This window comes from Knufia obscura (assembly GCF_036327395.1).
Source record: "Knufia obscura strain CCFEE 5817 isolate CBS 148926 chromosome Unknown scaffold_2, whole genome shotgun sequence".
NCBI lineage: Eukaryota > Fungi > Ascomycota > Eurotiomycetes > Chaetothyriales > Trichomeriaceae > Knufia > Knufia obscura.
This window is the reverse complement of record NW_027042688.1, coordinates 2,889,745-2,908,848: the sequence shown is the minus strand read 5'-3', so window position 1 is coordinate 2,908,848 and position 19,104 is coordinate 2,889,745. Positions and strand designations below refer to the sequence as shown.

The window sequence follows — 19,104 nt, the reverse complement described above, 5'->3', positions numbered from 1 at the left end:
GCGTCGCAAGCGAGTCCATTGCAGTTATGTCCAGCGAGTATACCACCAGCATCTACTGCTACTTCCTCGTCCCAGAATATGCTCTAGCTCCACACCCATCAGAATGAACGTCTTCCGAATAACTGGCGACCTGTCGCATCTCGCATCGATATGCATCCTGATATGGGCCATCCATTCTAACAAGAGCGCCGAAGGTGGGTTGGCAACTTCCTCTGCCGTGGTGATGCGTAGAGACTGACATTCACAGGCGTCTCTCTAGTTACCCAAGTCCTCTACCTTACCGTCTTCTCGACCCGATACCTCGATCTATTCTGGATACCGCCGTCATGGAACTGGTACAACTGGTTCTTCAAGATCTTCTATATCTTCTCCGCGGTATACATCATCCTGATAATGACAAGACGGTATGCGAGGACAAGAGAGCGTGAGAAGGCATGGAAGCTGGCAGCATACATCCTCGCATTCTCCGCGGTTGTAGGGCCAATATGTAGCTTGCTGTACATGGTGTCGTATCTCAAGAAATCGACCAGCCTGATGGAGATACTTTGGGCATTCTCGATTGTGTTGGAGTCGATGTGCGTTGTACCACAGCTTCTGCTGCTACGACAGACGCAGGTACCGACTGTCATCAATTCCGGGTACTTGGTGTGTTTGGGCGCTTACAGAGCACTCTACATCCTCAATTGGATATGGAGGTCGGCGCACGATGATTTGCCAGATGCTATATCAGTCATCTTTGGTATCATCCAGACTGCGCTCTACATTGATTTTGCTTGGGTCTACTACACAAGACAGCGCGTGAAACTGAGGGGAGGGGCAGTGGTGGATTCAGATGATCTGAACAAGGGCTTCCTTGTCAACAGATTTGCAAGAGTGCGTCAATCGGAGGATGGAGACATAGAAACTGCTAGCGATGGAGAGCAGCAGAGTAGACCCAGGGTCGACAACTGGGGTAGGAGAGGGGTTTCCATCAGGGCAGACGATACATTAGAGAGTCATGATCGTGTCCAGGGGAGGTCTGGTGCAGGGTCAAGCGCAGAGACTGAGCCATTGACTGACCCGGATCACTTCTTGTCGGACGATGAGCACGATGATGCGCCTGCCATTGATGCTTCAGCGCTGTCGCCGAAATGAGGACAGAGGCACTATTTCTTCCGGCTCACAAGGACAGTCGTATCTAAGAGTCAATGAATTCAACAGCAGTGTTTGATGTTCTTCATAGGGCAGTGTCTGAAAACTTGAGATCGTTCAGTTCTAGTCTCCTTAGCTATGCATCTTGTGTCAGCAGATGGCGCTGCCGTCTCCCTGAGCGCTAACTCGAGAGTCTAGCAAGCCAATATCCTGGCACAGAATGACGTTCCCGATACTGCATGAGATTCAATAGTCGAAGATGTTCTCGCCGGGACGCTCGAGATTTCCGCCGACCTGGACATAGTATATTGACTGTTTCCGTGCATGGTGACTCGGCGCTCATCCACAACCCAAACCGAGCTTCTCAACTGCTCTCGCCACATTGCGTATCATGGCCTTAAGCGACCTTACAAGTCATAACGTGATTACCAGCAACATCAAGCTGTCGTGATATTGCTAGCCTGCTTTCCCTTCTGACCCTCTTTGATCTCAAACTGTACGTGTCACTTGGGCTCGTGCATATCGATAACGCCGTTATAACTTACGTTGACTTTTGCGCCTTCCTGTAGAGTCTTGAATCCTTGGCCTTGGACCTCGGAGAAGTGAGCGAACAACTATATGAGGTCAGCACTAAACGTTGATGAGAGGGATGATCGGGAGGATGTATAGACGTACATCCGGGCTACCATCGTCTGGTGTGATGAAGCCGAAGCCCTTTTGGTCGTTGAACCACTACGCACACCCATCAGCTAACTTGCTACGCTGAATGTGCAATTGATCGTGTCAAATATACCTTTACTGTTCCGGAAGGCATGATTGTAGATTTGTGAGGTTTTTGGGAGAGTATTCTTGTATGAGAGTCTGAATAGTGTAACTTTTCAGGGATCTTATGATATCTTTTGTTTGAACAAACAGCAAGCAGGGACTATTTGGTTGAAAATTCGTGTATATTTGCACCATTTGCGACAGCAAACCGTCGTCATAGTTCACTTCGCCCTCTTTCCACCGTAGTGAGGACCATCACCTCTTTCAACCCCTCTATTGTCGATTACAAGCTAGCTAGAAGTGAGTATTCGGTAGTTTCGGTTGGCTGAGGACTTTAGAGTTTCCTCAGATCGATACCTTTCCCGATTTGGAATAGTCAATCACTAAATCCCCATGATGAGATGACTTCCTGCTCGACCCGGACACTGATGGTCTTCATTGTATGACATTCTGCATTTAACTAATACTCACGAGCTTATCCGTGTCCTATGATTCTCTTAGACTCTAGTTCTAGCAGTGCTTCTCGTCGGACAAGAACCATAAGAAGCTCTTCCGGACTACGAAGTGGTACTAAGAGCTTCATAGCACCTACGGCATGCTCAAACAACCACAAACACATCTACGGCTATCATCACTCCTCAACCACTTCACATCGCGTCCTCGAGCCCTTATCAACGCAGTCACTCCCTCGATAACAAGAACGATCTCAACCACCCCCAAGATGTCCTCCCCACTAACCCTAACCTCCACTGTCAAACTCCCCTCAGGCCACATCATGCCCACCCTCGGCTACGGCGTCTACCAAACACCCAAAGACGTCTGTGAATCCGTCTGCTCGCACGCCCTCAAAACAGGATACCGCCACATCGACTCAGCGCGCGTCTACCGCAACGAGGGCCCCTGTGCAGCCGCAATCGAATCCTCAGGCCTGAAGCGCGAGCAGATCTTCTTCACGAGTAAGATCGGTCCGAGGGATATGGGGTATGAGAAGGCCAAGAAGGCTATTGATGCGTCTTTTGCTGAGACGGGGCTGCAGTACTTCGATCTATTCCTCATTCATGCGCCGTATGGTGGGAGGGACGCTAGATGTGGGACTTGGAAGGCGCTTGTTGAGGCGCAGAGCGAGGGAAGGATCAGAAGTATTGGGGTCTCGAATTACGGTGTCCATCATCTGGATGAGTTGAAGGAGTTTATGGCGAGTTCGGGGGTTGGAGGCACGATTAGTGTGGGTCAATGGGAGATACATCCTTGGCTGCCACGGGCGGATATTGTGAAGTGGGCGAGGGATAATGGTGTAGTGGTTCAAGCATGGAGTCCGCTTGTGAGGGCTGAGAGGCCGAACGAGAGTGTGCTTGGAGAGATCAGCAAGAAGCACGGCAAGACGTGGGCGCAGGTGTTGATCAGGTGGAGCTTGCAGAACGGGTTCGTGCCTTTGCCGAAGAGTGTCACGCCATCGAGGATTGAGGAGAATGCTGATGTTTATGATTTTGAGCTTGATGACGAGGATATGGAGATGTTGCATTTTCCGGGTTCGTATGCGCCTTGCAGTTGGGATCCGACTGTTGCCGGACTTGAGGATTGAGGGGGAAGACCTGGCACGGTACTATGATGTGATGGGAAGATGATTTGATGCTAGCAATGCTCAACACAGAGCTCATGGCTCTTCACTTATTCCTCACACCCCTCTCCACGCAGTGTCATATGCCCGACAGTCCCACAACCGCTTCAGATTATTTGCGTTTGGTGCCGAGATGCGTTTAGCATCCTCATCTTCGACAAGGTCCCACTCCTCCTCAGCATCAGCCTTCGATTTTCTCGTTTCGATCTTCTCGTCGACTAGGTCGGGAACCGCGGCTCGAATACTAGGGCTCATATCCGCTTCACTACCGTCCTCGGTGAGTCGCTCACGGATCGCATTGAGAACAGCAAGTTGCTCGTTACCCTCGATTACACTGACACCTAGACGCATCGACTCCTGCTCTCGCAGCCTGTCATATGTGGCCTGAATTGCGAGAGCAGGGGCCTCCTCAGTGGGACCTTTCTGGCGCAATTGACTCCAAGGGCTTTGATGCTCGATAGGCTGAGCCAGCACGTCGAACTCATCATTGTCCACGAACGCCCAGTCAATCGGCCTCGCAGACTCAGCTGGATTCGGCCAGGCTTCGTTGTACGTCTCGATGGATCTGCTCTCCTTGACGCTGAGCAGCCTCTCGGCCTGCCGCGGGGTCTCTTCGCCAGTGACTGCGGACGGTCTCTGAAGCAGCGGCTCAGGGCCGGATCCTTGGGCTGTGTGCTTCTTACTAGCCTTCGCTGACCTCACTCGGTCGAATGCATCGAGCATTTCTCCAACCATACCCGAGCTCAGCCCTTGACGACCAGACCCACCTCTGAGAGTAGGCCTGGCTTGCCCCTCCCGGTTCCTTCCGCCTCGATGAGATGACTCCAGCGATACGCCGCCGTTCCACTCGCTATCCGTCTTTGACTCAGCGTAACGAGATTTTCTGCTGGTCCCGCTCGAATCAGACTCATCAGTCGCTCTCTCCTTGCCTTTCTCCCTCTGAAGCTCCATAGCCGACCTCGACCTCGCTTCCTCAACCACTAATGTCCTCTTCGCACCTGCTCGACCACCAGCATCTCTACGAGCCGCGTGCTTCTGATCCAGGAACACCCTCTTCCACCCCTCACTTACATCCCAACCTCCATCCCGAAACAACAAAACCTCCCTCCTAACCCCATCAACAACCACCCATCCCCTCCCGACAACACGTCGCTCACTCTCATCGACTTGTTCTCCCCGACCCTCCATCTCCGTCCGACTCATCTCAGCCATACCGCCCCTCTCGTCCTTACGCACAGCTAAAACACCACTTCTATACTCCTCCGACCTAATACCACGGAACTCAGGATTGCGCCTTCGTTCCGCGTCTGTATGTGTGCTGGAATGAGACGCACGATGCAGTTTCCGTCTGATTGGCTTGTAGACTTTGCGGCGGATGAAGCGGAGGATGTGGGAGGGCATGCTTTATGTTATGAAAGATGTATTCGTCATTATGAATGGGGAAGAGGGGGTGTGCGCATTTTGTGCGTGTTGGCTTGGGGTGATGGGGTTGGTGGTGATGTGGTGTGGGGCTTGGGCGGTGGCATTGCTGTTCGTGACGAACACGGTAGGCGTTCAGGGACAATCGGGGATGTTGGTGTCGTTGTTCGTGATGGGTAACGCGTTGGAGGAAAAACAAACGTGCTGCGTTGGACATGGTGTTGGCGAGAGTCGTTACGTTGATTGATTGCGATGATCGTTGGTAAGTCAACGGCGGAACAGCACATGAGGTGACAGCAAGCGATTGATGTGAACCTTCACCCGATCCACCTTCTATGGAAACGCCCACTGTGGCGCACCATTTCATCAAAAGGTACGTACGTATGTACTTATACCCCAGGACCAAAATTTGTCACCGTTAATCTGTCGGGCCCAGTAGCTGCGGCCGCGCTACGGTCAGACAGATTACTGGGCCCGACAGATTAACACCTCAGGTGGTCTAGTGGTTTATGACGTTTCATCAGCAGTCTCGAAAGAGCCTGGTGAAGAGATCGGCGGTTCGAATCCGTCCTTGGGGACAATTTTCTTTTTGTGTTTGGGTGTGTCGATGGTTTTTGTGCGCGTTGTAGGCAGGCAGGGCAAGTGCGAAGGATAGGGATCCACCTTCACTTCTGGATAGGCTGGCACATGACTGCACGCCCGATCACGATCTGAGAAAGTGCGCCTGCCCAAAACTTGAGCAACAATGAATGAAAAGAAACCAATTGTGCTATTCGAGCTCAAATCCATGCTCATCAGGATCAATACAGGTACCTAGCATTCATCATGCATGGCACATGATACCACGAGCACCAAATGAAGCAGGACTTCTCAGCACCCTTTCGAAACCCCAACTGCCAGGTCTTTAGCCAAGATCCCATCTCAGCATCTTGAATCAAAACGGCGGATCCCTCCACATCTGCTCAACCTCAAACTCACTCGCCGCAACCATCTGACCCGCTTCAAACCCAAGTTCCTCGCCAAAATCGTTCATGACACGCAGCATACTCACAAACCGCTGTCCACCATGCGGTGGCTGAGCCCTTTGTGCCAACTGCGGATCCTGCTCCCTCACGTCCTTCATATTCGGAAACTCCTTGTACGAAGTTGGACCGTAGCTCAATTTGGTGCCGTGGCCGGCGCCAGTGCGGCTGAGAGGTGGTCGGGGTTGCGTCATGGTAGCAGTTGTTCCTGACCAAACCGGCGGCAGTGATGAGAAAAGCGCAGGGTCATCGATACTGCTGTCGGAGAGCATCTTGTTATGTGCCGTAGCTGGCTTTCCACTTTCAACCTTCATCGTGTCCCTGATATACCGAGCTGTAACCTTATACAGCGTTCGTTTCGTCTTCATGTCAGACGCTTGGGCAACGATCTGGCCGATGCGGAAAGGAGCAGCGGAGATAAGCTGGGATTCCGTGAGTGTGAAGTCTGTTTCTGCTGGGCGGGCGAGCTCAAGGGTGTATTCATGGGGCGTTTGGTCTGAGGTTGACTCCTTAACTGCTTTGACTTGGTGCAGAGTGGTTGGCGCGAGTGTGAGGCCTGTTGAGAAGGGTTCGGGCTGGGTGACTGGTGGTCGTTGCTTTGACTTGAGCATGGTGTTTGAAGTTGATGATGACTGTGAGGACGAGCGGACGTGTGAGCTGCCATAGCTGGAGGGGTTTGTTTGTGCGGGATGGGTTGAGCCCTGTGAATCGGGTACCGGGGTAGGAGAGGCGTGAACGAAGTCATCAGCCTGGTATCGTGGCTTTCGTGGCTGTCCTTGAAACATCTTAATCTGTCACTTCGTCTTAGGGGATAATACCTGTGCAAAAGCTGGCGAAATAATGCGATAGAACGATTCTTGGAAGAGGATGCATATTCAGTAGCTCGGGGCGCTGACAGCAATCAGTCATAGCAAGGCAAATCTGTAGAAACCAAACAATGATTCCGACCAAGTGACAATCGTAGATCTGGCAATGGGTAATTGCTTTGTTGACATAGTCTGCATTTTATTGAAGCAGACGGTGATCGACAAACGCTTTATTAGCGCTGAAATTGATTTTGATCTGTACACATCAGAAATAAGCTTAAGAGACACCGCCGGGTAGTTTCAGATGCTCTATATCCTTCTCCTGAATCAGTTCGCCTCTTTCCTTAAGCTTCGACTCCCACCATTCATCGTGAATGTCCTTCCTTTTGAGCGCCTCGCAAACCACTTTCTTGCATAATGCAAACCTCGGACTGATTGGACATCCTCCTGGGAAAGAACGACAGTGCTACTCCTTCTTCTCCGCTGCCCCATCAGCCATTGATGGACCATTACCATTGGCGGTAGGTGCCTCTGCCTCTTTTTCCACATCACGATTGGCGTTGCTGACGTTTGTCCTTTGACGTGTCGTGCTAGGTCCTGTGTGCGCTCGTGACCTCGAAGCTGCGAGTGCAACGAAAGAGTGCTCGTCGTCATCGTCACTGCCGCTCGTCTCCTCTTCTTGGGGCTTGCTCTTCATGGTGGGAGCAAACTTGGACTTCTCCCTGAGTTTTCGACCGTAGAGGTAGAAGAGAACTGGTATTGGAACGAGCAGAGCGGAGAAGCCGCCGAGCAGAGTGCCTGCGTACTGAATACCCAAGCCATTGAACATTTGTCGTGCGAAAAGCGGGAAGCCAGCTGCTGCAATTGATCGAAGGAAAGTGTTGCCTGCGATTACCGAAGCAGCAAACATGAGGTATGTGTCGACGAGGTAGTTGAAGCAGCAGATGAAGATTGCGAGCAGACCGAAGCCGGTGAACAGACCAGATAAAGTCGGGACTATCCAGTGGATGGATTTAGTGTAGCCTGTCCAGCCGAACCAGAAGAGACCAAGTGAGAACAGAACGCCACCAATGATGACCGGCGGCAGACGCCATTCAGGAATGGGAATGCCACCATTCGCGGCTAGCTTCTTGTTGTAGTTTCTTGAGTCCCAGACAATGTAGCTAGCCACCAAAACAATTCCAACCATCATGCCGAAGAATGGCAGACCGCCAACGCCAGCGTTCATACCATGGACTCCTTGAAACACTAGTGGGTAAGCTGTAAGGAAAAGGTAGAGAAGGCCGTAGATGAAGGACATATAGACTGTCAAAGCGAGAACGACTGGCTCAGTGAAAAGAAGACGAAGGGGACGACTCAAGTTCTTCGTGACAAGTTCTTTGAGATCAACTTCGACTTCCTCCTGCTTTGCATGAATACCCCAATTTCTGGTCCGCCTTCGAAGTTCTGCAGCTTTGCTGACCAGGACAATCGGCGGATACGATTCTGTAAGTAAGAACACATTCAGGATGGTTGCGAGTGCGCCCATCAAGCCTGGTAGGTATATATTCCATCTCCAGCCAGCGCCTGAAAGTTGAATGAAGCCTCCAATAAATGGAGCCAACATGGGACCCAGGAAAACGGTAGCCGAGAAGACAACGATCGCGGGACCTCGTTGAGTATTGTCGAATATGTCTGAGAAAGCAGCTGCGACAACAGCCAACGGACACGAACCAAAGACACCAGTGAAGAAGCGGCAGATGTAGAAGGTCTGCAAGTTGAATGCTGTGGCCGTACCGAAGTTGAAGACGGTAAAGCCGAACATGCCAATGACGATGGGCAGTTTCCGGCCTTTCAACTCAGAGAAAGGCCCCCAAACAAGCGGACCGAAGGCATAGCCAAGCACATACAGAGACGTGCCAAGTGTAGCAACTTCTACACTGATACCCCAATACGACGCGAATGCTCTCGTCGAAGCGGAGAATAGCGAAGAAGTGAAGGTGGAACAGAGGGAGGTATAGGCTAGAATGACAGCCATGGCTATCTTCTTCTTAAAGGTCCAGTTTTGAGGATGTAACGGATCGTCGGGACCATCATATTCGACAACGTAGTCTTCGTACGGAGGTAAATCTGGAGGATATGCCTTTCCACCACCAAAGTTCGGCAGCGGCTTATCGTACGACCTAGTCCTTGTACCACCAACCGTCGCAACCTGCTGTAACCTGTGTGTTTCGGTCCGGTGATCTTCGAGTGGATGCGTTCTTGTTCTTGTTGCCCTTGTGTCGATCCTACCGGCACTTGCAGCTGTGGCTATCCTGCTCATTCCCGCACTCGATTCTGAAGAAGAGGAGGAGACGGTCGACAGTCTCGATTCGTTGGTGCCTCTTCGAACGTTTTTCGATTTGCGCGTTATCGGTTCGTGGGTTACCGGTTTGTAGACTCTCGATGCCTCCCTCTCGGCTTCCACCATGTCTCTATCCACCACGTTCATTCTCTCTATGTTTGCGGCATTTCGTGGATCGTAAGACATCCTAGAGGCGTCGAACCTTGGGTTCGAGGGACTTCCAGACACAAGATGTGTTTCTGCGGATATGCTGGGATCGTTATATGTCAAACAGCAACGCTGCTTCGTAGCAAGTCCTGCTGTGCTGGTCCTTATACCAGGCAAAGGTTCAAATATGAGAGTGAAGCATAATATCGCTATGTGAGCCGAAGAGATACCTAGAGTAGAATTGGTCAATGAAGCATGAGACTATACAAGTACGAGCGTATGGACTACTGAGGTATTATGCGGGTTGAACGGCTCATTTTTGCTTTGTTGAATCTGAATCCTACTCAATTTACTGCGATGATGATATAGCATACGCACTCACTACTTCGGAAGCTGCGACGCCCGCAAAGGCATGGCAAAAGCGCAAGCTCATCTCTTAGTCAGACGTCAACTTAGTGGATGTTTCGGCTATCCTCAACAGATGACATACACGAGCCAATAGGCGAACAGTAAAAACATTAGCCAGGTTTGGGGCCAGCTGTGGCGGCATTAAAGCGTTGACAAGCTTTAGTTTGCTTCTTCTCACCTGTGGCTTGCAGCTGATACTGGTCAATTGACACAGGGGTACGAGGACACCAAGCTCATATGGGTTATGGGGAGGGCACGGAGGATGCACAGTGTCCAGGGTGTTGTGATGATTCAGCAGTCTCGATCACCACTAGCTTAGAGTCGTCCTAATATGAAGGACATTCTTGACAATCACCGCAGAACGTACACTCGGCGAAACGATAACACCTGTTGTTAGAGCGGCAGCGCAATGATGGAATACTACAGACCATCAATACACGCACACCCTGCGCGGACTGGCGCTTTGTCCTTACAGGCGCCTTGAGGTTCTCCTCAATTCACCTTGATGCAGAGAGCTGCCCTCAAGGTCATGGTCACACGCGAAACTGATCTTCTTCATACAGCAACAAGCGGGATGCTGTAGGCAGATCTACGGTATGCTCAAAGGTTCGACGAACCTGCTGGGGTCTCGTCTCAAGCAGTAGCTACGACAGACGACTTGGACCGCGTCGTGATCAAGGCGTGTGGTGAATTCAACGGAGCAAGAGCAAGTGACCAGAACCTGCCAGACTATGAAAGTGAATTCACCGATGCCTTTGCACTGTCCAGGCAGCCGTAATCAACTTATATTATCGTCGCTTGTTAAGAGATGTTAATCACCCAGAAAAGCGCAAAAGATAGTTTCGGGCTGTTGAGCGACTGTCACACTGGATGAGACTATCAAATCTGGGTCCGGCATAATCATGGCAACACTTCCTGGCTTCTTGCGGCTCCCACTCGAGCTCCGACAGATGATCTACCTTATGTGCTACTACCCACCATATCCAGAATCCTATACAACTGTCGATCAAAGCAATACTGTTGCAACCACGAAGAAAGGAAAAACCGAGAGACGGAAGAAAACAGGACATTCAAAGGTACAACGAAACGCAGTCCGTTGCAATCGACCTCTATCACACCTGAGCCTTGGTCAGGTCTGCCAGCAGATTCGGAACGAATACTATCCGATACTCGCAGACAGTCACGTCTTCCACTTCGCCAAACCACTAGAGTTCGCGAACAATTATCTTGCCTACATGCCATCACATCGAGTACAGACACTCCGCCATATCTCTTTGGGGTGGACTCTGGACCTCCAAGATCACTGGAGTCGGCAACACGTTTCCAGTCTGGTTGACGCAGCTGGCGATATCCGCAACCTGATAATGGTTTTGAACAACTACAACGAGTTGGCCAGGCACTTAACAAGCATACGGTTGCAGCTTATGGTGCGACCGACATCATTCACTCCAGGTACAGGACTTCTAATGCACGGCACCTACAAATTTGAAGTGGCGATGATCAAAGGCGCATTCAGAATTGTGGAAGTTATGGACCGGATATTGCTAGAGGGTTCGACAGAGCGGCGATACTTCTTAACAACTCCTCGTTTCGTCGCTCACGACACGGAGATAACCATCTGGGGTGTTCCGAAAGAGCTGTGGGCGAATATCACGAACGGAGAAATACTCTGCAAAGACCATTGTGAGGACTGTGTCAGATACTACAAGGGAGGAGCTGTCTCTCGCTGTTACCTTCACCATCCGCGGGTCACGTGTTTTACGGATGCCTCCGAGATTGCCGATGCCTTCAACTCGAGACGAATGTACAGGCGGAGTGATCATCCTGAGCAAATGATCCTCAATGGTACAAATGCGAATTGGAAAGTCGTGTTTCATCCGGTAGAATTCCGTCACACTTGGGACAGTGCCATGAGGGAAATGCAGCAGGAGAAGGACGCGGCGCTGAGGTCAACCAAGAAGAGAAAGCGACAAATTGAAGGATAGCGATGGACTCATTCAGGAGCGCAGTCTGGGAGGACCCCATACAACAGGTCTGCAACGGTATTGTAGCACCACGATATTTCAGCTACCGTGTTAACGAGCTCACTTGACATTCAACACGACAAGATCAACACCTTCGTGGCTGCCCTACCTAGGACGCAGCCTCCAACAACCCCACCAACTCATCAACAACAAGCTGAGGCCGACTAACATTAACACAATGCCCAACACCCTCCATAAACACCCTCTTCACCTTCCCACCATCCCTCACAGCCGTCTCATACATAGCCTCCTGCGCACCAACCGGCAAAATCACATCCCTCTCCGGAATAATCTGCACACTCTCGATATCCTTCCACGCAGCATAAGTACACTCCCCACCATAACTATCCGAGCTATGTCTTGTCATAATACCATGATACTTCGCAACCTCAGCCTGATCCTCCACATCATTGAAAACAAACGGCGCAAAATCGACTGGAATGGCAGGGAAGTATTCACCTGGGAACCCCGTCTTATAGGGCTCGGGCATCTCCTCACCAAGGATACTTCGAAGTGATTGGCCGACTGCGGGCAGGAAAGAACCGATGTATACGATGCCAAGGACCGCAGTGTCTTTGCCTGCTTCGAGGCGGTCTTTCTTGCTGAGACCTTGGAGGGCGGAACTGCCGGGGACGCCGCTGTAGGAGTGGAGGCATAGGATTGCGTTGTGATGCTGGTCGTCTAGGACTGAGAGGATGGCGGCGCGGATGTGGGCTGTGTCTTGTTCTGTTGTGGCGGGGGGGATGCGGGTGCCGTCGTTAACGGAGAGGAGCTCGACGTGTTTGGTGGGGTGGTTCTGCTTTTGGAGGAGGGCGTCGACTTTGTCGTATTCTGAGGGGGTTGAGAAGGAGCCGGGGATGAGGATGAAGGTGGTGTTTGATGGGTTGGGCGTAGCCATTGTAATGCAAGTTTGTGGTGAGGTTGCCTGTCGACTCTGGGTTAATGCTGGTATTACTGAGGATGAGTGTTGCTTTATAGCACCAGTCTTCTTGTTCACTGAAGCACTCGTATTCTGACTGAGCGATGGATAGACTCTACAGAACTGCCTTAGTTGGGTTAGCTTACATGATTTCTGACAAGCAGAGTGTCAGGCGTTCTTTGCTCGGCCGAGCAACTCGACCGATTTTATGTTTATGCTTGATCGTATACAAGCACTTCGAAGCATTAGTGTTATAGACAAGAATTATGCTACTACCTCACTCGGTCGAGCGACGGGCTGTTCAGACATTTTACTTGATCTGCTTGGGTCTGCGAATCTCCGTGTATTTGGTGCTGGTGCTGATGTTTGCAAAGGCCTTGAATAGAGCCTACCGGAAATTGTGGTCACTACTAGCACAAGTACAGTCGGTTTGGCAGGCTTCATGAACATAAACACGAAGCTGCGTTGCCCAGGACGTTATGGCATGATGTGAGTACTGATGGCTTGGAGGTGCATTGCCGTAGCATTGCACCTACTGACTCCAGCTCTCGTAGAGTGTGAGTGCCCGAGTGAGATTTTGCACCGACGATAGACATGTTGTAATGAGCGTTTGCAACAACTTGCACTCTGCTGTTGCTATGGCAGTAAGTGATGTCTTTGGGAGTCATCGAAGAGAATAAATAGTTGTCCTACGTCCTCGTTGTCGTCGTCTCGCAGTATAAAGTACGCCTTTCTCGAGTATCAACCACAGCCAATATTATCTGAAAAACATCCGACTCGACGATCGAAGAAAACATCCAAGTCCACTGCCACGTCCATTACCTTGTACACATCTGACGTTGTGACTCGAGCGCCTTCTTCAAGTCGAAATATCAACAAGAAACAAGACAGCATCTCGGCATCGGGCATTTGTGCTTCTCGAGATCACGCTAAGCCTCAATTGGACGAACTCCATAGAAAGTTTTGGCTGAGTTGGCAGTCATGGCTCGCCGCAACGGTTACGGTGCAGGTGCAGACCCTCCATCACACACGCCTTCACCCGCGAAGAAACAACCCCAAGGTCTTGGATCATCGAAATGGGCTACACCCTCAAACAATAACAATAACAATAAATACCCATCGCCATCTCCGTCAACACCGATTACCGATTCATTCGGCTATGAGCCAGATCGACAAGGTGGAGGAGGAAAGAGAGTCAACACAGGCTTAGCCTCAACCTCAGGCTCGGACTCGAGTTCCCGTAAGAACATGCCCAAGCGAGGCGCCGAAGAATATATCACCAAGGATCACGGCACCATCAAGAACAACGGTGCAGGAGAAGACAAGCCAACCATGTCTACAGCCGCACAGCAGGCGCGTCGCAAGTAAGTAAAAGTCCCAAGAATCCCCAGTCTGCATATCCATATCCATACCATCCCGAGCAGCAAACAAAAAATGCAGCGCAGGAGTCTCGTCAAGCGCGGCTTTGTGCTGCACACATGGTCACTGTCAGTACCCGATCACTAACGCAACGTCTTCAATAGGATCGCGCAACCAAAGTCCCGTCTCGGTCGATCGACGACACCGACATCGACCGGCGGCTTCGGTCAACAAGCACAATCATCCCCCTTCTCGTTCCCAGGTGCTGCGAACACCTCCTCCTCCTTCCCTCCTCCTCAACAGCAATCATTCAATTTCTCTGCGCCGGGCTCGTCTTCTTTCACCTTTGGCGCATCCACCAACAATGCACAGCCCGTATCGAATCCCTTCGCGAGTCTGAATGGAGGAGTCAATGGTGCAACTTCAACACCATCGAACGACGCGATGATGGAAACGAGCCCCCAAGCAAACAAGACCACCAACGTGTTTGGTGCTAGCACATCGGTCCCCTCGACAAACGGCTTCAGCTTCAACTTTGGCCAGCCGGCTCCTCAGTCATCCCAGCCGAGTACAGGTGGTTTTCAGTTCGGTCAGCAGAAGACGCAAGAGCAGGGCTCAAGTACTAGTCTCTTTGGGCAGACAGCAGCATCACAACCACAAACCAATGGCTTCAGCTTCGGACAGACGACTACTCAGTCTTCTGCGCCTACACTGTTCAGTCAATCGACTACAACGAGCGCTCCATCCTTCAGCTTCGGCGGCACATCGACTAGTACTCCATCTTCTACTCCAGCTCCTGCGCCCACCTTCAAGTTTGGAGAGGCCAGCGCTACACCTGGCTCGAAACCAGAAGAAACTACAGCTAAGACTACACCATCCTTTGGATTTGGTCAGACCTCGTCATTTGGCAAGCCAGCCTCTGATGCTGCGCCTGCGACTGAGCCTGCAAAGCCTGCCTGGAGCTTTGGCAGATCAGCAGAGTCGCTGCCAGAGACCACTCCATCAAAACCTGCGTTTTCCTTCGGTCAGCCTGCGAGCACCACATCACAGGCTGAGCCAGCTAGCGCACCGCCTAAGCAGTCAGGGTTTATGTTTGGGCAGACGGCAGGTGCAACATCATCAGCGCCGGCTAGCAACAGTCTATTTGGCTCGAACTCAAAACCAGCGGAGCCATCATCTGCATCTGGTTCACTATTTAGTCGCATGTCACCCGCGGACGAGACCCCAAAGCCAACGGAGGAGTCGAAGTCTGTAGGGGAGCAAAACAAGGCCGGTGACAATCAGCAAAGTGAAGATGCAGGTCCGAAAAACCCGTTCGCAAGTTTGTTTGGCAGCAAGTCACAAAGTGAAAGCACGCCAAGCACTTCAAAACCACTGTTCAACTTTGGGTCACCTTCAAAGCCCGCAGAGACACCAACCACCTCGAATAATCTGTTCTCGCCGAAGGCAGCAGATCCATCATCACAGATCGAAAAGCCGAAAGAATCAAGCTCCAGTTTCAACTTCTCGCAATCAAACCAATCAAGTGGAGGTCTATTCTCACCTAAAGCTGATACTTCGTCTGAGAGGTCCAACAATCTATTCAACTTGAACAAACCAGCTGAAGAAGCAAGCGAGGATAGCTGCACGACAGGAGGGATACCATCTACTTCGATGTTGGCTTCGAAGCCTGCAAACTTGAGCTCGAACGCTGGTTCGACTCCATTCAAACTTGGCCAGCGCAATGAAGAGCAGGATAAGTCGGCTGCTACGAAAAGAACGTTCGACGACTCGGCAGCACCAGAGAAGAAGAAGCTCTTTACTGGCTCCTCCACACCATCATCGATGGCGAAGTCAGCTGGGGTATCGTTTGAAAGCAGAACATCTTCAGGCCCTTCAGCACCCGTACAGCCGAAGCTACCTGAGAAGTCGACCGCGCCACCAGAGATCTCGAATCGTGCAGTCTCAACAGAAGGACCTCCACAAATACCACGGTTCCTTAGTGCGGACAAATACAAGCTATACGATGAGAATTGGCGGTTGAAAGGCTTGAACAGACGGTTCAAGGAGATGGTCGCAAGATGTGATCCCGACACACATGACTTCCTGAACCTTGTTCAAAATTACCTTGACCACCGAGAAGCTACTGGCGCGATTGGTCTACCGGGACAGAACAGAGAAAAGTTGAACCCTGTCGCAGGCACAAAGAGAAAGACAATCGATGTTGATGATATGCAAGATGCTGCTGATCAGAACAAGAAGTCAAGACATGAGCCAGCACCTGCATCAACCTTTGGTATTATGCAACATCCAAAGCCTGCTTCAACACCAAGCAACTTGTTTGGGTCTGTTGCCAGCCCCAAGCCACCTGCTACTTTCTCACCATCAAAAGCAGCATCTGACCCCACGACCTCCAACTTGTTCAAGAGTATGATTCCGGGTGCGACAAGCACTCCCACTACTATGTCTGCCACACCTGCCTTCACCCCCACTACTACGTCTGCCACATCTACCTTCTCCTTTGGCGGCTCTTCGGCTCCAGCTAAATCGACTACACCACCTTCATCACCACCAAAATCAGCCGCCCCTCAATTACCGAAATTTGAAGTGCCTAAATTCGGCGGAGGTGCAAACTTCTCAAACGCATTCGCCCAAGCTGCTGCCGCTAACTCCAAGAAATTCGAGCAAGAGGCAAAAGAGAAGCGCAAAGCTGAAGAGTTCGATTCTGATGAAGACGATGAAGAGGCATGGAACAAGAAATACGAAGAAGAACAGCGAGCCAAGAAAGCAAAGATCGAGGCTGCTGCCAAGAGCCTAGCTGTGCCGGGCTTCGTGGCATCTGCTTCCTCGAGTAGGTCTAATTCGCCATTCGCATTCGGTGGGCCACCTGCGAAATCCATAGAGCGGAGCGTGTCGCCGGCTGCCGCAACTACTGCTGGCAACTCGAAAGAAGCAGCCATTTCTATCGAGAGTGATGGTGATCAGGACAGTGGTAGTGGCGAGTCAGGCAACTCTGGTGATGACGAGAAGGAACAAGCGCCTGAAGATCTACAAGAACATCATGCTGATGATTCTGACGATGAAGAGCAAGAGGAGAAGGGACTTGATATTCCTGATCTTCCATACGAGAAAAGTATGTTCAGCCGTGTAGAGCCTGCAGATGCGCCGACACGAAAAGAGACCCCAACAATCTCGCAAATGTCAGCAAACAAATCATCCAACGGCGTCAGTATATTCGGCACTGTCGGCAAAGGCACACCAGAAGCGCCTCCATACTCACCAATCACACCAGCAACTGCACCAAAAGCAACAGCAGCGACTGAACCAAAGGGCAACTTCGTGCCAACGACGAATTTCAACTGGACACCTACTCCAGCCACAGCCACCAGCTCGTTTGGATCGAATCTGAAAGACGGGCCGGTTCCTGGTGAGGGCCTGTTTGGGAGCAGATCCAGCACGCCGCAGCCAGGTGACGCCTCAAAAGAGAAAGACGCGAAGCCAACGAGTAGTTTCGGTGCAAGACAATCGTTCGGCAGCTTCGGCTCCGGCGCAGATAACACCTGGAAAGCCGGCTCACCAATCAAATTCGGATCCTCAACAACCGAACAAAAAGATACTACAGCCCCAGCAGTAGAAGTTACAGCCGCCACTCCACCCGCAAAGGAAACACCAAAGCCATTTGCTGGCCTCTTCGGACAGTCAACATCCACATCCGCCACAAACGGCGGCACAAGTCTCGGCTTCAACTTCGGCCACTCAGCCACATCAACAACCGACAAACCAGCACCCGGCTTCCTAGGCGCAGCATCCCACCTCAAAGGCGGCGCGAGTTCCGGCCTCAGCAGCCGCGACGCAAGTCCCGGTCTCACATCCGAGGCTGAGTCCGTCACCACCGACACAGAAGAGACATACAACGACCCCCAGGCTAGCTTTATGAGCGCTAACGCCGGCGAGGAGAACGAAGATGTCCTCTATGAATCCAAGGCTGCGTTGAGCCGGATGTATAAAGAAAGTGACCTAACGGAGGACGACAAGGAGAAGAAAGGACTTCAACCTGGATGGAAGAAGATCGGTGTTGGCAGTGCGAAGGTACTCAAGGATAAGAGCACGGGGAAGGCGAGAATAGTGTTCCGTGCTGAACCTGGTGCTAATGTTTTGCTTAATACGCGGTTGTTGGGTGGGGCGAAGTATTCGAGTTCGACGGTGGGGAAGAATGGGGCTGTCAACTTTCCTGTGGCGGTTGAGGGGGCGATGCAGCTTTGGATGGTTAAGGTTAAGACGAGGGAGGATGCGGATAAGATGGCGGGGGTGATGGAGGGGAATAAGGGAAATTAGGATTGGGGTGATAGGTCACCAGGCATGAATGCGCCGACAATCGATCGGTGGTCTCGCTGTTTCATTCCGGAGTTCGCCCTTGTGGCTTGAGCGATGGGGATGGGGTGGTTCGAGCTCGTTGGTTGGTGGTGTCACATGGGGTGGACTGTCGACTGCACCCACTCATACCAGATTATGAGATGAGTCCCATCACGCACCGAGGCCGGCGTGAGTGCCCACTGACGTTGAGTCAGTCGAGGCCTCCGCTGTGCCCGTGCATGGGTGAGACTTTCAAGGAGATGGGAAGAGCAGTTACCGAGCTGGGAGATGAAGATGATAGGGAAGAACCTGCTACTAAACCCGACGGATTGGCTTCGATGTTGTTGTTGATATTACTTGATTGATTGGTTGGTTGGATGGTTATTGCGATGGCGTCTGGCATGCATGGCGAGGAGGGACGAAAAAGTGTATAGCGACAGAGGCAAGAGCAAGAGAAAGAACGAAGGTTGGGACCGCGCTTGTGGATTGTGTACAAGAAAGACAACAGTAGAGTTTTTAATGCGAAGAATTGTTCATGAGACTGTTCCTTGATTTGAACGTGAAATTTTGATTGTCGTGCTTTGCGATCAATTGGTTAAAATTGATCGGTCTTGGTCCTTATGACTTGGTACAGGTAGTTCATATACCGGCCTACCATCTCTCAGACGCAGTGATGGTAGCCGGTCAACGAGACGGACACCGATCCATGCATGAAGATATTTGAAGAGCCCGTAGTGTCTGCCTGTAGGTAGCGGTGACTGCTTCTGAGTCATTCAGCTTCCCACCCCCGTGGCTCTGACCCTATCTCTGGCCCAGCTCTATCATCCACTC

General features: G+C 51.4%; 9 protein-coding genes and 1 non-coding gene across 10 annotated transcripts; 5 read left to right on the top strand and 5 right to left on the bottom strand.

Annotated features, from left to right (window-relative positions):
• Window positions 1-103: 103 nt before the first annotated feature.
• PMZ80_002925 (uncharacterized protein) lies at window positions 104-1,134 on the top strand (the record flags this gene model as incomplete). The annotated part of the gene is made up of 2 exons (XM_064871354.1): window positions 104-194; window positions 248-1,134. The coding sequence occupies 2 exons, from the start codon at window positions 104-106 to the stop codon at window positions 1,132-1,134; spliced, it is 978 nt and encodes a 325-aa protein (XP_064733807.1).
• Window positions 1,135-1,568: 434 nt separating this feature from the next.
• On the bottom strand, window positions 1,569-1,945 carry PMZ80_002924 (uncharacterized protein; the record flags this gene model as incomplete). The annotated part of the gene is made up of 4 exons (XM_064871353.1): window positions 1,569-1,625; window positions 1,677-1,745; window positions 1,807-1,863; window positions 1,925-1,945. The coding sequence occupies 4 exons, from the start codon at window positions 1,943-1,945 to the stop codon at window positions 1,569-1,571; spliced, it is 204 nt and encodes a 67-aa protein (XP_064733806.1).
• Window positions 1,946-2,617: 672 nt separating this feature from the next.
• PMZ80_002923 (uncharacterized protein) lies at window positions 2,618-3,478 on the top strand (the record flags this gene model as incomplete). Its single annotated transcript, XM_064871352.1, has 1 exon — window positions 2,618-3,478. One exon carries the CDS (start codon window positions 2,618-2,620, stop codon window positions 3,476-3,478), a length of 861 nt encoding a protein of 286 aa, XP_064733805.1.
• Window positions 3,479-3,571: 93 nt separating this feature from the next.
• Window positions 3,572-4,915, bottom strand: PMZ80_002922 (uncharacterized protein; the record flags this gene model as incomplete). Its single annotated transcript, XM_064871351.1, has 1 exon — window positions 3,572-4,915. One exon carries the CDS (start codon window positions 4,913-4,915, stop codon window positions 3,572-3,574), a length of 1,344 nt encoding a protein of 447 aa, XP_064733804.1.
• Window positions 4,916-5,421: 506 nt separating this feature from the next.
• On the top strand, window positions 5,422-5,511 carry PMZ80_002921. Its single transcript has one exon. It is a non-coding gene; the product is annotated as a tRNA-Ala (tRNA).
• A 356-nt stretch (window positions 5,512-5,867) lies between these two features.
• Window positions 5,868-6,566, bottom strand: PMZ80_002920 (uncharacterized protein; the record flags this gene model as incomplete). The annotated part of the gene is made up of 1 exon (XM_064871350.1): window positions 5,868-6,566. The coding sequence occupies one exon, from the start codon at window positions 6,564-6,566 to the stop codon at window positions 5,868-5,870; it is 699 nt and encodes a 232-aa protein (XP_064733803.1).
• Window positions 6,567-7,227: 661 nt separating this feature from the next.
• PMZ80_002919 (uncharacterized protein) lies at window positions 7,228-9,270 on the bottom strand (the record flags this gene model as incomplete). The annotated part of the gene is made up of 1 exon (XM_064871349.1): window positions 7,228-9,270. The coding sequence occupies one exon, from the start codon at window positions 9,268-9,270 to the stop codon at window positions 7,228-7,230; it is 2,043 nt and encodes a 680-aa protein (XP_064733802.1).
• Window positions 9,271-10,541: 1,271 nt separating this feature from the next.
• Window positions 10,542-11,624, top strand: PMZ80_002918 (uncharacterized protein; the record flags this gene model as incomplete). The annotated part of the gene is made up of 1 exon (XM_064871348.1): window positions 10,542-11,624. The coding sequence occupies one exon, from the start codon at window positions 10,542-10,544 to the stop codon at window positions 11,622-11,624; it is 1,083 nt and encodes a 360-aa protein (XP_064733801.1).
• Window positions 11,625-11,772: 148 nt separating this feature from the next.
• On the bottom strand, window positions 11,773-12,561 carry PMZ80_002917 (uncharacterized protein; the record flags this gene model as incomplete). The annotated part of the gene is made up of 1 exon (XM_064871347.1): window positions 11,773-12,561. One exon carries the CDS (start codon window positions 12,559-12,561, stop codon window positions 11,773-11,775), a length of 789 nt encoding a protein of 262 aa, XP_064733800.1.
• A 1,002-nt stretch (window positions 12,562-13,563) lies between these two features.
• PMZ80_002916 (uncharacterized protein) lies at window positions 13,564-18,255 on the top strand (the record flags this gene model as incomplete). Its single annotated transcript, XM_064871346.1, has 2 exons — window positions 13,564-13,946; window positions 14,106-18,255. 2 exons carry the CDS (start codon window positions 13,564-13,566, stop codon window positions 18,253-18,255), a joined length of 4,533 nt encoding a protein of 1,510 aa, XP_064733799.1.
• Window positions 18,256-19,104: the final 849 nt, after the last annotated feature.